At 47.1% G+C, this 14,412-nt stretch overlaps 2 protein-coding genes, 1 long non-coding RNA gene and 1 pseudogene across 5 annotated transcripts; all 4 read right to left on the reverse strand.

Annotated features, from left to right (window-relative positions):
- Positions 1-509: 509 nt before the first annotated feature.
- LOC136462963 (uncharacterized) lies at positions 510-1,264 on the reverse strand. Its single transcript, XM_066462021.1, has one exon. The coding sequence runs from the start codon at positions 1,083-1,085 to the stop codon at positions 813-815; it is 273 nt and encodes a 90-aa protein (XP_066318118.1). The 5' UTR covers positions 1,086-1,264; the 3' UTR covers positions 510-812.
- A 1,255-nt stretch (positions 1,265-2,519) lies between these two features.
- On the reverse strand, positions 2,520-4,952 carry LOC136462964 (uncharacterized). Of its 3 annotated transcripts, none has more exons than XR_010760857.1 (2): positions 3,948-4,952; positions 2,520-3,128 (listed from the first exon to the last, which is right to left on the reverse strand). It is a non-coding gene; the product is annotated as an uncharacterized lncRNA (long non-coding RNA). The 3 variants fall into 3 exon arrangements; XR_010760856.1 differs by having other exon boundaries at positions 2,520-3,450; XR_010760858.1 differs by having other exon boundaries at positions 3,192-4,952.
- Positions 4,953-7,599: 2,647 nt separating this feature from the next.
- LOC136465295 (uncharacterized) lies at positions 7,600-10,045 on the reverse strand (annotated as a pseudogene).
- A 2,475-nt stretch (positions 10,046-12,520) lies between these two features.
- Positions 12,521-13,920, reverse strand: LOC136465296 (histone deacetylase 5-like). Its single transcript, XM_066464088.1, has 6 exons — positions 13,867-13,920; positions 13,661-13,764; positions 13,388-13,587; positions 13,229-13,293; positions 12,688-12,864; positions 12,521-12,598 (listed from the first exon to the last, which is right to left on the reverse strand). Exons 1-6 carry the CDS (start codon positions 13,918-13,920, stop codon positions 12,521-12,523), a joined length of 678 nt encoding a protein of 225 aa, XP_066320185.1.
- Positions 13,921-14,412: the final 492 nt, after the last annotated feature.

The raw sequence follows: 14,412 nt of genomic DNA on the forward strand, positions 1-14,412 counted from the left end.
AATTAAATTTTTTTGGTAAAAAACTAATAAGGTTTCTAAACCACGAAAAATATCTCTAAGTTTCTAAAACTTCCAAAAAAAACCTAAGATAGATTGGGACACAAGAAACCTAAATAAACTACTTAAAATCGTAAAAATATATTTTAATGCTTTCATAAATTAGATGACTGAGTAGTTGGTGTAAAATAAACCGGAGGTCTACGTAATAAGTACCGCTGCCCACTTATGACCGAGTTGTTGGTGACTTGATCGCGATTCTTGAAGGAATATAATTATGAGCCTCAATAATTAGTATTTGGTCTGCCTTGTAATGGTAGGAGTAGCTTGGACGTCCTTGTCATTGTGTTCCATGCTTGCATGCAACTAATCTTCAACATCTTGTTTGCATGCATGATCCATCTAATCGTTTGTTCCGTCCAACTCAAACCGAATCCAAATCACGAGTCACGGGATTATCAGCAGAGCAGTGAGCACATGGAGATGGATAGAAGAAGAAAATAACAATTCTTCAAGAAAATAAAAAGCGAGCCGTCTCTTCTTTATATGATGATAAGATAATAATTATAATAATTACAGCATGATGTTTAGCAGGAATAACACTGAAATGAAAAGAAAATTAAAGCTAAATTAAAGCGCAGCAGCCATGCCCATGAACTACTCAGTGAAGTGAAGCAAAGGGTTTGTGCTTCTTATTACGACATGCTCTGCCGCGCCGCGTATGCGAGCGAGCGTGCACGCCGCCGATGAGGCGAGTCCACCCGGTCGATCGGTTGACGCGGCGGGTGCTCTGCCCCGGGCGGGGCCGTGGGCGATCAGGAGAGGTAGGTGCCGCAGACGCCGGCGCCCGCGCTGCAGCCGCCGCAGGCGCAGCCCCAGCCGCCCACGAACACCGGCCCGTTGGCGCGCCGCCGCGGCTTCATCCCTTCGTCACCAGCGGCGCCGGAGGAGGAGGAGGAACCGGCCGCCGCGAAGATGACCATGGACAGGAGCGACAGGCACACGATGGCCGCGCAGAACACGACGTCGCCGCCCGCCACCGCGCCCGCGTGGGGCTCGAACACCATGCCGCCGCCGCCGGCGGCCATACCGCTCTCTCGCTCGCTGTCTGCGCCTCTCCTGGAGGGTGAGTTGCTGCTGCTGGGTTGGGTGCGCACAGGGCAAGGCAAGCGCGAGCGAGCGGATGGAGGCGAGAGCTGCGCGCGGCTTATAAAGGCGAATTGACCGCCTGCCGCACTGATTAATGTCGTCGTCGGCGACAGGTGACGCACGAGGAAGCTTTCCACGCGTGCCGGCCTGCCCCGGTCGGATAAAACCAGGAGGTGCTCCCTCGCGTACTGCGGCACTGGCGATGATTGTCATTCCGGTCTCTTAAAAGATATATTGTTATGACGTGGTATAAGTATATGCATTTGTATTAGTATACGTACTAATATAATATGGTGGTAGCGTGATGTGAATGAGTTATATAATGTACACTATATACATATATATACATATACTGTGTGCAGTGGGCCCGCCTGATCCTATAATGGGGTGTCAGATTACGTTTAGTCGGTGGATGATAAAGATGGATTTAAGCTTTAACTACCTTTGATTTACTGTTATCATGACAATTGCAAATGCATAATATATAGGAGTATGAGTGTATTAGGACAGTCCCAATGCTAGAAACTACGTATAGTTTCTATACCTATTAATTTTCATAGACACTGTCTATAGAAACCATGGTTTCAATGGATAGTTTCTACAGAACAACTTTTTATCCAATCACATACACTCTCTCTCTATTCGCTACCAATCACGTCCCTTCGTGTCTTGGTTCTCGTGTAGACATGGTTTCTAACTTAGACCCGGTTTCTATGATTTTTGTTCTCTCTCTTCAATAACTACCTTGCCACATCAGCAAAATGCTTAGGTGGCAGTACAATTAATGCCCATAGAAACTATAGTGGTTTCTGCATTGGGAGTGCCCTTACTGCTAAATGCAGGTTTATTTATTAATTGGGCTTGTTAATTCCGCGCCAAGTCTTTATTACGAGTTGAGGATGTGTCCTCGCTTTGACGTGCTCCGCGCGCCCGGCCGGTCCAGATTCCCGAGCCACGCGGCTCCACCGCGCGCGCAGGCGAGCAGACGGAGCAAGTCTTTGCTGGGCTGCTGGCACGGATGGGTTGGCCGGCGGGCGCCAGGACGAACATTGCCGTGCGCGCGGCTCCCGATCAGGTCACTGAGCGCGCAGTCTTTGGTTGACTATACGCAGGACGGCGGCAACGGGCAGCCATACCCATACGCCGCCGCATGATGCCATGATGGTTGATTGCAGATGGGCAGGGCAGCCGAACGGATGGTCTTGTGCTTCCACTGGGACTGGGTGCTTCCACTGGGAGTGGGAGAGGGACGGGCGGGGCGACAGCTGACATTTTTTTTCTCCGGATCATGCCCTTGCGTTTGCCACGGGAAAAAAAACTATTGTCACATTATTTTGAGTTTAAACATGCTAATTTGAGTTTCATTAAGATACATAAGTCCAAAGCAAGCATAGACATCAGGGAGAAATATTCATCAAACCAGTTTTGCTACTTTCTAAATTACACATGAGAAATATTCAATCTCTTCCTCCTGATCAACATAATAGACCACCACCAACACCCATTCTAAGGGCATCCCCAATGGTTCCCAAATAGCCAGTCTACGAAAAATTATATTAGCTATCAGGGAAAGAGATCAAATAAATAGCGACTCCCAAATAGCTAATCTAACATGATCTCCTAAAAACAACTCTCTCACAGCTTAAATAACTCTCCACTACGGTGTTCTTTTTTTTATTATTTCTAAGCCCAATCTAGCTAGCTATTTGAAAGTTGCCATTGAGCACGCTCAAATGACCAACATGCCACCAGCTTTCTGCTATCTGATGCTTCGATCCTCACTGATGCTCAACATGCACAGCCAAGTTTGCTTGTCATTCACATCACCTCCACACATTGGGCATTGCAAAACAGGGATAAACGTAAAGGCAAGAACCAAGAGCATTCCAAATGTTCTGTTACTGAGGCTATGTCATTCCCACCTGGTGGTCAAAGCCATTGTCGCTCTGTATTTTCAGTAGGTAAGTTCCTTCTTCGACAATCTGCAGTAAGTACAGGCAATCAACAGCTTAGCTTCAAAGAGGACAATCTGCTGATAAATGTACCTTGCAATCAACTGGATCTCATTGATTCCTTGGGTAACATCAGTATAAAGCATAATATATGGAATGCCCAGTTCTGGAGGTGCTGATGAGTGTACTTGCAATCAGCTGGATCTCAATGATTCCTTGGGTAACATTAGCTAAAGTATAATATATGGAAATTGGTGTTAACAAGTGGAAAGTGAGTATTACTGACTCGGGTCTACATGATATCTTACATGCTGGTTTGTTTGAGACTCAATCAGGACCAAGAAAAAGCCACCTGTTCATGCAATGTAATGATAAATGCAGGTGTAAGCATGGCCAAACAGAGCAGAGGAATCCACCATCATTAGATGTAAATAATGATTCATCAAAAAAATTATTACTACATCTGAAACCCATGTCAAGCTAAATTTGTGATTTCACATTTGTAGTGGTTGTAATTTATCACTACATCTAAAACTTATAATGCATATCCCCAATGATAATGGAGTTTACAACAGTTGTGAAATTTAATTTTTGGTGCGAGTAGGTTTGCAACACTATGACATTGTCTGAAGGATGCTAAGCCTAAAAGGAACTGTTCATAAATTCACGATGAAGCTTGCAGTCCTCCCTTGCAACTCTTTTCTCTCCCATCACAATTCACGACAACATCAGAAAGCAAAAAATGCCTGTCTATTATAGATTCATAATTCTAGGCTGCATTTTGTTCTGAGTACTGCACTCCATAATTATAGGATGCATTTTGCCAGGTCGAGTTAACAAGATCCATACCTTCCTATGCGGCCGTGGGCGGACCATGTTTGAGTTTTGGGTTTCGATGACCACAGGAAATCTCCAACCAAAAGTTTATTTCTATTCTCCAAATTTCCAAAAAGAAAAGCCCCACTCAATCGCCTTCAAGAAAATGGTACCACAAACCATGAATGCTGGTTCAGCTTGTCCTTGCCTAGGCTTGTCCGATATTTCAATTACCCAAAACAAGAACAATCAGAAGTGTTACTAAGTATGTAAATTTGACACTTAGAAAAGCATACCAAATGCACAGACATTTAAGTTAGATACTAATGGAAAATGATTCACACTCTTTCCAATGTTGATAATGGGTTTGTGTTATCCCTGAAAAGAGAAAAACTTACCGGAAGGCAGAGCATGCAGTTGACAAGCAGGTCTAAGTCTGCCAGTCCTCCCTTGCCGACAAAACAAACAGCCAGCCATAACCACACACACAAGATCCAAATCAGAAAAAATGGAAGCAGGAGAAGGGACGGGGAAGGCCAGAGGGCATCTGGATCTGAGCCGTACCGCTGTCAAACAATATCACTAACAGAACTTATCACAGAAGAACAAGCATACCTCAAACTGTCAATCTGAGAAGCCCATGTATTTGAGCGTCCTGGAGGTAGGCGGCCGGACAGCGCTCCGGCCGGCAGCGGCCGAGCGGGATGGGCGGCCTGGATGGATTCGGCAGGACGGCGCCCCGGGCGGCGTCCGGAGGTAGGCGGCGGCACCGCCGCACGCCGGCCACCGCGGCTGAGCGTCGGACGCCGACGTGACCTGCGCCCGGGCGGCGCAGAGGGCGACGTTCGGGCGGCACGGAGGGAGTCCCGGTGGGGGAGTTCAGCGGGGCCAGGCGGTGCTTAGGGAGTAGCGACGGGGAAGGGCGGCGCGTAGGGAGTCCGGAGTCGCGAACTCGCGATGCGGGAGGGTGGCACGGAGGAAGTCGGGGTAGCCGACGGGATGGGTCTGCCGCAGTGAACGATTGTTTTTTGCGTTAATGAGATATGTGCCATTATAACTCTACTATTTTTAAGCATATTATTACTGTTTGTGAAACTATACCAATGCCATCGTAATTCTTACGAAAGCTGGAACATGCCATTATATACGTATGCAGCGTCTTCGGGTCCATTGACAGTTTTGTATTTTCATATGGATCAAAATAACCCTTCACTCTATCTCACTTACAGATGGGCCCAATGTGTCATCTCCTTTCTCTCTCCTGTCATCCCCTTCCTCTCCCCTAAGCTGCCGATGTCAACGCCGCCATCGAGGAGCTTGGCCTCGGCTGCTGTTCCGTGCCCCAGCTTCAGCGCTCTCCCTATTGCTCGCCCTCGCCGCTCCCCATCGCTTCCCTCGCCCTCTGTCCACGAGCGCAGTCACGACCGCCATGGCCGTGCAGCAGAGCTTCGCGGCCATCGCTCGTTTCCCCACCGCCGGCCTGTCGCACAGCCCCAGCCACCACCAACAGCTCCGCGACCCTTTCCTCTCCCTCGCGCACTCCCGTTCGAGCTGGCATCGTCGTGCTACGGATTTGGCTACCCCTGTCCATGGTCGCCAGGAGATGCCGCGCCCCTGTTGCGCCACCGGCTTTGCCGCGCCATCGCCGAGCGCGCGCGTGGGCGAGTTGCCGCATCGGTCCAGCCGAGCCGCCACCGACGAGCAAGCGCACGCGGGCGGCCCGCCGCGCTGCCGCCGGGAGAGCGCGCAGGGGGCTGCCCCGTCGGGCAAGGCCGTGCGCGCTGCTGTGACGCCACCGAACGAGGAGGCAACCGCGCAATCACCGGCGAGCGCACGCGCAGGCAAGCTGCTGCGCCGCCGCCGGGCTTGCGCGCGGGTGGGTCGCCGCGGGCGAGGGGCGCAGTTGGGCCACCACGCCGCTGCAGCCAGGCGAGCGTGTGGGCGGCGGAGTCGCAGCCCCGCTGCCAGCAGGTGACCGAAGACGAAGAAGACAACACAGAGAGAAAGTGTGCAAGGCTGACGAGTGGGGCCCATGTGTCAGTGATTGTGAGAGAAGAGGAAGGGGACAATCTTGTCCATACGGATATACTGTGCCCTTCATAAGTCTGTCAGGGGGCCAAGTCGCCTTCAAACGTACATAATGGCGTATCTCAAGCATCTGTAAAATATAATTGCAGTGGTTATAATGGCAGTGGCATAATTTCTTAAATAATAATGATATGTTTATAATGGCACAGATCCAATTAACCTTATTTTTATCGCTTTTTAGGCCTTGTTTGGGAGTAACATATAGTTTTTCAGATGTAAATCACTTCCGCCTGTAATATACTGTGCACAAGAATACCACTGAATTTTCTTACACTTGGAAAACGCTGTTGGGGTAACAGCTAGCTTCCAGGTTGTATCAGCTACTGAGTCGCTTGCTTCTCTGATGTTCTTCGTATCTCAAAGGCACAAATAGCAATTTCTCAGCAAATTACATTGCAAATCTCACCAAGTTTAAAAAATTAACAAATATGGAAATACACAATCACATAAACCACAAGGACAAGATCGATATAAGATCACATCATCAGTAACTAGGAACACCATTCTGATGATCAAATTTAGAAACAAGATTATGCAAGCCATCACCCATTTCTTCAAACCAAGTGACACTTCTCATATTAGTTCACTGTTCATAGCTGCTGCAAGACTGAACCTCAAAGTTCAGATACAAGTACATAGCCAACAGACACATCTTGGGAAAAGAAGAGCAATGCAGCAATTTGAGTATCTCATCAGTGTCTAGAATAAACACATCAAGCCATCAAGGTCTAGAATATCTCAATAGATACTAACACATCAACCTAGAAACAAAATCATTCGCATTAAACCTCCTCCGACGATCACATAGAAAGGACGAGATACATCCAACATCATAATTTAAGCACTAGCAGAGACCCGAACAACATAGATAGATACCGTTCAGATAAACACCAATAGAACTTCTCCAAAACTCACACTAGGCCACAACCTTTCAAGATCTTCACATATTTGCAGCCTCTAACCTGCAGCACAAAGTTATAAATTTGAGCATGAAACATTGTTAAAATTACAAAGAAATAGGCGCTTTTAGAAATATAAGCAATGAGTTTGTCTACTGGTTCTAGAAAATATGGACAAATTAAAATGCAACACTTTCGAAAAATAAATTGGACCCTCTAGTGAACAAAATGAGGGTGGAGCAGCAAGCATAATCTCATGGATACAAAATTAAAGTACATTAACCACATGATCTAGAGGTGCAGCCTTTGTTATCTCATTGTATATTGTGTACCTCAAAGCCGATTAACGCAATAAGTAAAGCTGGGATATTCTGGTCAAGAAACCACAGGTCCTAGTCTACTGGTATGAGGAATTTGACACGTGAACTTTAATTTTGTTTCAGCCTAAGGCCCAAAAACTACAGAGACATAAATAATAGGCAGTACACTTACTTCCAGTTCATTGAGTTTCAAGTTTGCTGACTTCCTTCATCAACCACATAGCACGGAGAAGTCAAGGAACATAAGTATCTAACTTAGAAACTTGCATGTCTGTTATTACAGCGATTCTACAAAATAAGACAACATAAGTATTCAAAATTCTATTTTTCACTGAAGCATCAGTACATAAATATGCCCTATCTACTAAACAATTATCCTCATCCTCTTCGCCTCCTATTTCTTTCATAATCTGCCCACATCCTCTTCGCAATGTCGTCTCTCATAGCATTAGCCTCATTTCTTTGACTGTTTAGTTGTCTATCATCATCTCTGTACCCCTCACTGTCAGTAGGAAGAGCCACAAACTTACGAGGGTCAATTAGAGGTTCTTGGCTGCTTAGCCACTCATCATCACCCTTGTGGAGTCTGATAATGTTATGCAACATACTATAGCTGCTGGAATTTTCACTTGGGTTTCAATGGGATAGTGTGTGGCTACTTTTAAGTTAGGAAATCTCATCTTTAAGATGCCAATGGCTCGTTCCATGTGATTCCTGAGGCGAGCGTGGCGAAGATTGAACAATTCTTTATAGTCCCTCGGTCGGCAATTTGCTCGGCCTTGGTCTTGAAGATGATATCTTACTCCTCAATAAGGGGCAAGGAAGCATGTTGTGCTTGCATATCCCCCATCAACTAGATAATACTTGCCAATAGGTACGTGAAACCTAGACCTAATGGCAGAACGTAGAACCCCGACGTCTGATGTTGAACCTTCCCAGCTAGTGAAAACATAAACAAAGTTCAAGTCAAAGTCACATGCAAGCATCACATTTTGAGAAAGAGTTTCTTTTCTATTTCGATATGGTGCTGCTTTACTTGCACTGATTGTGATGGGAACATGAGTCCCATTTATCGCTCCTAAGCAGTTCTGCATGGGAGAGAAGATGTGCTATTTCTAATTAGTATATATGTAAGAAAAAAGTAAGAATTTTAAAACAGTACACCTATTTGTTATATGTACCTAAAAGTAAGGTGCAAAATATGGATTGGTCGATATTTTTCAATGGGTCTCAGATGATGGGGGCTTCACAAAATCAAAAGCCAATGAAGAGATTGCATCAAAGGCTGCTACGATATGTCTATGTATTGTCTCTCCACTGTGCTAAAACCTATCACACAATGCAGTAAAACTTGCATTTCGCGTAAGCATGTACATGAACATTGCTAGTTGTTCTTCTACAGTAACCCCTCTTGTACTCTTTAAAAGCCCTTTTGAACTAAGGTAATCTGCAAGTGCTTTGAAAATCCATGGCTCCATACGCAAATTATGATAAGAACGATGTGGATGGCCCTCAAGAAGTTCACATGTATATTCTGAACCACTAAGCTTTGAAGTGTAACATGGAGTTCTTGTTCTAGTTTTGATAGAAGCTAAATATAGCGCCGGAAAAACAAGCATCATCATTTCATCATCTTCTTCTTCACGAACCAGGCCATGAGAATTGAGAAAATAGAACATTGCAAAGCAAAGCATGACCAAACAGCCTATATGTAGCACACTGCACATTTCCTCTGAAGTTATACACGTGAATGCAAAAACAACAAATGCAGGCTGCAGTGTTATCCAAGGCTAGTACGGCTCTACACAAAATGCACAAGTACTCCATCCGTTTCCGTTTTCAAATATATGACGCTTATAACAAGTTAATTACTTCACAATATATATCTGAAAAATGAAAATGGAGGGCAGGAGGGGACAGTGAGCTACTTCATAATATATATGTATCTTAGATATGTCGTGTGCACTTACACTCTAGATCAGTTTCTTTTCCTTCCACCTCTTCTAATCGCATATACGTATATGCAGTCATGCACGCACACTACAGATGGCTTGCACACACGTTGCTTCAATTTGTTCTTCTGATGAGAAGCTGCATGCTTCTGTCAGGACCAAAATACTCAGCATCCATGCGGATACCTGCCGAAGTCGACAATGTTTGATCGGAGTTCACATGTTCTTAATACAGCAGCTACAAATCTAACGTACGGCAGCAATGCCATGGGAGCAGCTTCAGCATACATATCATCTACCAAACATATCTAAGATACATGTCTAATGCATAATCAGCAAAATCGATTGGTCCCAATCATTCAACTGTGCATTGGGGAAACATACAGAGCTGCCATGGAAACATACAGAGCTGAATTATTCAACTTCAATTTGGTTTCAATTTCAACCGTGCCATTTCACTCACTCATTCAGATAGGTTTCACACATAATCAGCAAGTGCAGGCAAAGAAGCATGTGCATCACATCCAGATTAGCTCCTCATTCAGATAGGTTTCACACATCCAGCATCCAACGCAAGAAGAAGAGATGGTGATTAGGAGAGGAAGGTACCTGCCGAGAATCGAGGAACATGTGCGCTTGCCATGGTCGCCATCACCGTAGATCCACTTCTCATCCCAGCCGCTGCCGTGGATTTGGACACCGTCGCTGTAGATTCGCTCATCGCCGCGGACGCCGCCGTCGGTCTCCCTGATGCAGTCGTTGAGCCCGTTCTCCCTGATGCCGCCGCTCGGTGTTGCGCTCACTGCGCCGCCACCGAGACGAGCAAGCGAGCCCGATAGCTGTCGTATTTCTTTTCGGGCCTCCAGGGACATTTATTTTTTCCGCCGGTTTCAGCCCAAAACACCTGTAATTTTAGTAGGCTGACAGGTCATCCAAGCAGCAAATTTCGTTGTGGGCTGAAAAAAAATTACGGGCTATAATTTACAGATGTTTTGGACTGATTACAGGGCTTCCGAACAGACCCTTAGTTGAAGATAGATATAGGTAGATAGATATATCCGACGCTCCTGCAGTCCTGCCGGAAACGCTACGGCTTTTGGTTTTGGATGGCCTCGGGCGTCAAGGTCAATGAACTAACTAGTGCGCAAAAACTTCGTTTTCAGAACCCGATTGTTTAGATGTTACGTGCACGAAAGAGAGATACATACAACAACTTAAAAACACCGTGGTACGTACAATTTCTTCAGGCTATACAGCCCCAGCATTTCGATCGGCAGTTCCCTTTTTTCCCCAATGTAAGCGCAAGCTTTGATTTGTTCGAATTTGCTGCTTCTATAGTTCTATTGTTTCGTCTGCAAGACAACCCGCGCTGCAGCCGCTGCTCAGCCTGGGCGTTCGGTTTAAACCGACACCTCGGTTTGGTTTTTTCGGTTCCTCGAAAGTTCGGTTTTCAAGAATGAGAAGCCGATCGGTTAATTAGAGAATGCAAAACCGACCATTTCGGTTTCGGTTTTTTACGTCGGTTTTTTCAGTTTAAACCGAGAAACCCGAGTCTACCTCCACGGCCTCGCAGTCGCACGCATCCGCGAATCCGCGATGCACGAAACTCCGCCTCGAGCAGCGGATGCGTCGCCGACGCCACCTTCCACTCGTGCAGCACCGCCACCGCCACCTGCTCGCAGCTCGCATCCGCGACGCGCCGTGGCGCAGCCACCAAGCATGCCTCCGCGGCTCCTCCTTATGCCGGGCACGGGCCGCTGCCGTCCTCCTCTAGCTTGGGCTTCTTCTCCGCGGGCTCGGCCGTCGGCGGCAGCGGCGGAGACGCAGGAGGGGGCGAGCCGACGCCCGGGGCCGCAGAGGGGGAGGGCGAGGGTGGCGGGGGCGGGCGCTTCTGGGCGGGCATTTGGGCTGCGGCGGCAGGCAGCGTCGAGCGGGTCGCGTTGAGAGGCGGCGAGGTGGGGCGGGGGCGGGCGTTGCTACGCTGGGGCGGGGCTGGCACGGGGATCTCTCCGTCTCCGGGGGCAGACCGCCTCCTAGTCGCGCCACCACCGCCTCCTAGGGTTTCGGATATGAGACAGTGAGACGGGGTGAGGGAGAGGGAGTCGGACAGGAGCCTGCCCAAGTGCCCAGAGGCCAGAGCGGTGCGTCGTGGGCCTTGGTGGGCTGCATCCAAGATTGGGGAAGGCCGTCTGGGGAGGCAGGGGAGCGACGGAGCGTGTGTGCGCATCGGTTTTGTCGGTTAATCGGTTCGGTTTGAGTATAAAACCGAAGTCGAAGTCGAACACCGAACAGTGCAAAAGTAGAAACCGAACCGCAAACCGAAAACCGAAAAAACCGACACTTCGGTTCGGTTCGGTTCGGTTCGGTTTGCGGTTAAAAAATGCCCAGGGCGGGCCGCTGCAGCCGCCCACGAACACCGGCCCGTTGGCGCGCCCACGCCGCCGCGACTTCCCTTCGTCCCCGGCGCCGGAGGAGGAGCCGGCCGCCGCGAAGATCACCATGGACAGGAGCGACAGGCACACGATGGCCGCGCAGAACACGAGTCGCCGCCGCCACCACGCCCGCGTGGGCCTCCAACACCATGCCGCCGCCGGCCATATCGCTCGCTCGCCCGCTGTCTGGGCCTCTCCGGAAGAATTACTGCTGCTGGGTGGGGTGGGGTGCGGTGCTGTGGTGCGCACAAGGCAAGCGCGAGCAAGCGGATGGAGACCAGAGGTGCGGTGTCGCAGTCGGCGGCGGCGACAGGTGACACACGCGGAAGCTTCCACGTGTGCCGGCCTGCTGGCGATCAGGCGATGATTTTCATTCCGATATTCTGCAGCGCTAACGCGCGCGCGTCCGAAAACAAGCATTTGGGATAGCAAAATAGAGGTTCAAGTATATATAAAACTAAAGAAAAGGGTTATCGGAAGGAAGGCAAGGGAGATAATAATGGAACAAAACCTTGGCAACCAATTTGAGGACTAAACTTTGGCCGTGCCAAAAGCTTGGCGACAAGGCATATTTGAATGCAAACCAAATAGCTCCAAAAGGCCACGCTTCGAGGAACCCTCCTCGCCCACCAGCGCCATTCATGCAATGATACAAAAAGCCCACAAGGTGACTGTAGATTCCTTGAGTCTGACATTTCATACTCCAAAATATGTGGAAATGGATAATCGAACAAAACCATAGCATTTGATCTTTGGTCAAAGCTAATATAAAGTGGGAACACAAGTGAAATAGCAGCTCTAGATCGTTGTAAATCTCAAAGTTAAAACGTTGGAAGGCATGAGCTAGTTGCCCGATGAAGGCCAACACAGAAGGTACAAATCCAGCAGTATGTGGCCAGTTACAGAAGGCACATGCTATGGGTCTGAAGGTTCATCTTCATGCGGAGCCACTCCTTTCAGACACGGCCAGTACTCTCCTAGCACGGAGCAAACCTGTGCCCAAAACCATTTGCCAAATAAAGGTATTCAACAAGTTATCAGACAAACGAGAAACATAAATTAAGCAATGGGCAGTCGCATACCTCAGCGATAACCTTCCACATGGAGCTATCTGCATCTTCGTATTTGCATTTCGCAATTTGTGTGCTTCCTTCATCAAGCAGCTCATTTACGCATTCGGCACATGACTCAGCAAGTGATTCTGTACAATAGCCCCCCTCCAGAGCAAGGACAAGCTTTCCGTGAGAAATAGTTTTGGCCTGAGTCAACGATAACAAAAAAACAAGTCATATTATCAAATAATTAATTTTTAAGATCATAGAACAGCAATTGATGAGAAATATAGTAGATTAGTGGCGATCTTAAATTCAGTAGACTAAACCTTACACATAAAATCAGTAGATTTAACAATCTCAAATAAACACCAATCTATTTTTTAGTCATCTAACAAGACTAAACAATTAGTGCAACTCTATACTCAAGCTGACAATGACAGTAAAATGAACATAAATATTGTAGCAATAATGAACAGAAAGGCAATGTGTAAACTAGTGGCAAAGCATAGCAGCTGGAAACTTTTGAGAACTCAAATGCTTTCTACTGAAGTGACAGTAGAGAACTCACCCTGCAAATTAATTCCCCGAAACAACGAGGTGTCACATAGGAAACACCCAATGGATCATCAATTGCTATCAAACAAAAAATGAAGATTATATGTAACCCCTTAGTTCCATTGCAACAGGGAATAATGTCATAGATCATGTTTAACTAGAATAGAGTTACCTGCGTCGAACCCAGCAGAGATAAGCACTATATCTGGGTTGAATTCTTCAGCCAGAGGCACAAACACGTAGTCAAAAACGGCCAGGAGATCGCCATTCTTCAGACCCTGTTCCAAATTTATGTTGACATTATACCCTTTCCCTTTGCCTTCACCAATAGACATGTGGCCCTTGCTTAAATGTTTGGGAAAGATAGATTTCCTACAAAACAAACCAGAAATTAGACACTTGTACACAGTTAATGCATTCAGCGTCCAAGAGGTTAGTTAAGTACCTGTGCACAGAGCAAAAAATAACACTATCATCACTGTAGAATATCTCCTGCGTACCATCTCCATGGTGAACATCAAAGTCGATCACCATTATCTTCTTCAAGTTCTACATTATCAAATTAAAGAATAGAAAAAAATCAAACTTCAATGACAAAAAGAATGTCTCGCTAAGAAACTCTTATGTGCTCTCGCTGAAGGTACCTAGCACCAATTGCGATGTTATTAAAGAAACAAAAGCCACTAGCTCCCGAAGACTTGGCATGGTGGCCTGGTGGGCGCACTATGGCAAAAGATGACTGATAATTGCCAATGGCCACCTGGCGGCAGGCCTAACAAAATTGCAAAACAAAAAATGCAGAAGTGTATCAAATATCGTTTCAATGCATATAATGGTAAATTCTAGAGAAAAATCCTTGTTGTCATTCACATAAACCTAAATCCTTGATCTGCCACCTTAGAAAACAATTCCTGTAGATGCCACTGGTCTTAAATCTTTAACCCTTTGTGCCACAGGCATTGCTTCAATTAGGGAAACTTGGAAATGCCTACATTGCCCCTGTGCCCAGCATCTCTAGATCACAAGGCGCAATTCCCCCATCAAGCCTCTAATCCCACCATTTTTTTTGGTAGAATTCGCAGGAGAGTTGCGTATCATTGCATTAAGAAGGGATTGCTCCCAAATCAACATGCTCCACCAACCAAGCTGTCTCAGGCTTGCGCATCACGCCAAGTGGGCCTCGCAGGGCTGGATGCC

The sequence above is a fragment of the Miscanthus floridulus genome, chromosome 7, assembly GCF_019320115.1.
Source record: "Miscanthus floridulus cultivar M001 chromosome 7, ASM1932011v1, whole genome shotgun sequence".
NCBI classification, from domain to species: Eukaryota; Viridiplantae; Streptophyta; class Magnoliopsida; order Poales; family Poaceae; genus Miscanthus; species Miscanthus floridulus.

Bases quoted from the DNA above. Each gene is read 5' to 3' on its own strand.
- LOC136462963 (XM_066462021.1), bottom strand. From the start codon at position 1,085: ATGGCCGCCGGCGGCGGCGGCATGGTGTTCGAGCCCCACGCGGGCGCG.
- LOC136465296 (XM_066464088.1), bottom strand. From the start codon at position 13,920: ATGCCAAGTCTTCGGGAGCTAGTGGCTTTTGTTTCTTTAATAACATCG. The intron at 13,765-13,866 runs GTGCTAGGTACC...TTGATAATGTAG, and splicing joins CTTTAATAACATCGCAATTG to AACTTGAAGAAGATAATGGT. The intron at 12,599-12,687 runs GTATGCGACTGC...TTTTGGGCACAG, and splicing joins TGTGGAAGGTTATCGCTGAG to GTTTGCTCCGTGCTAGGAGA.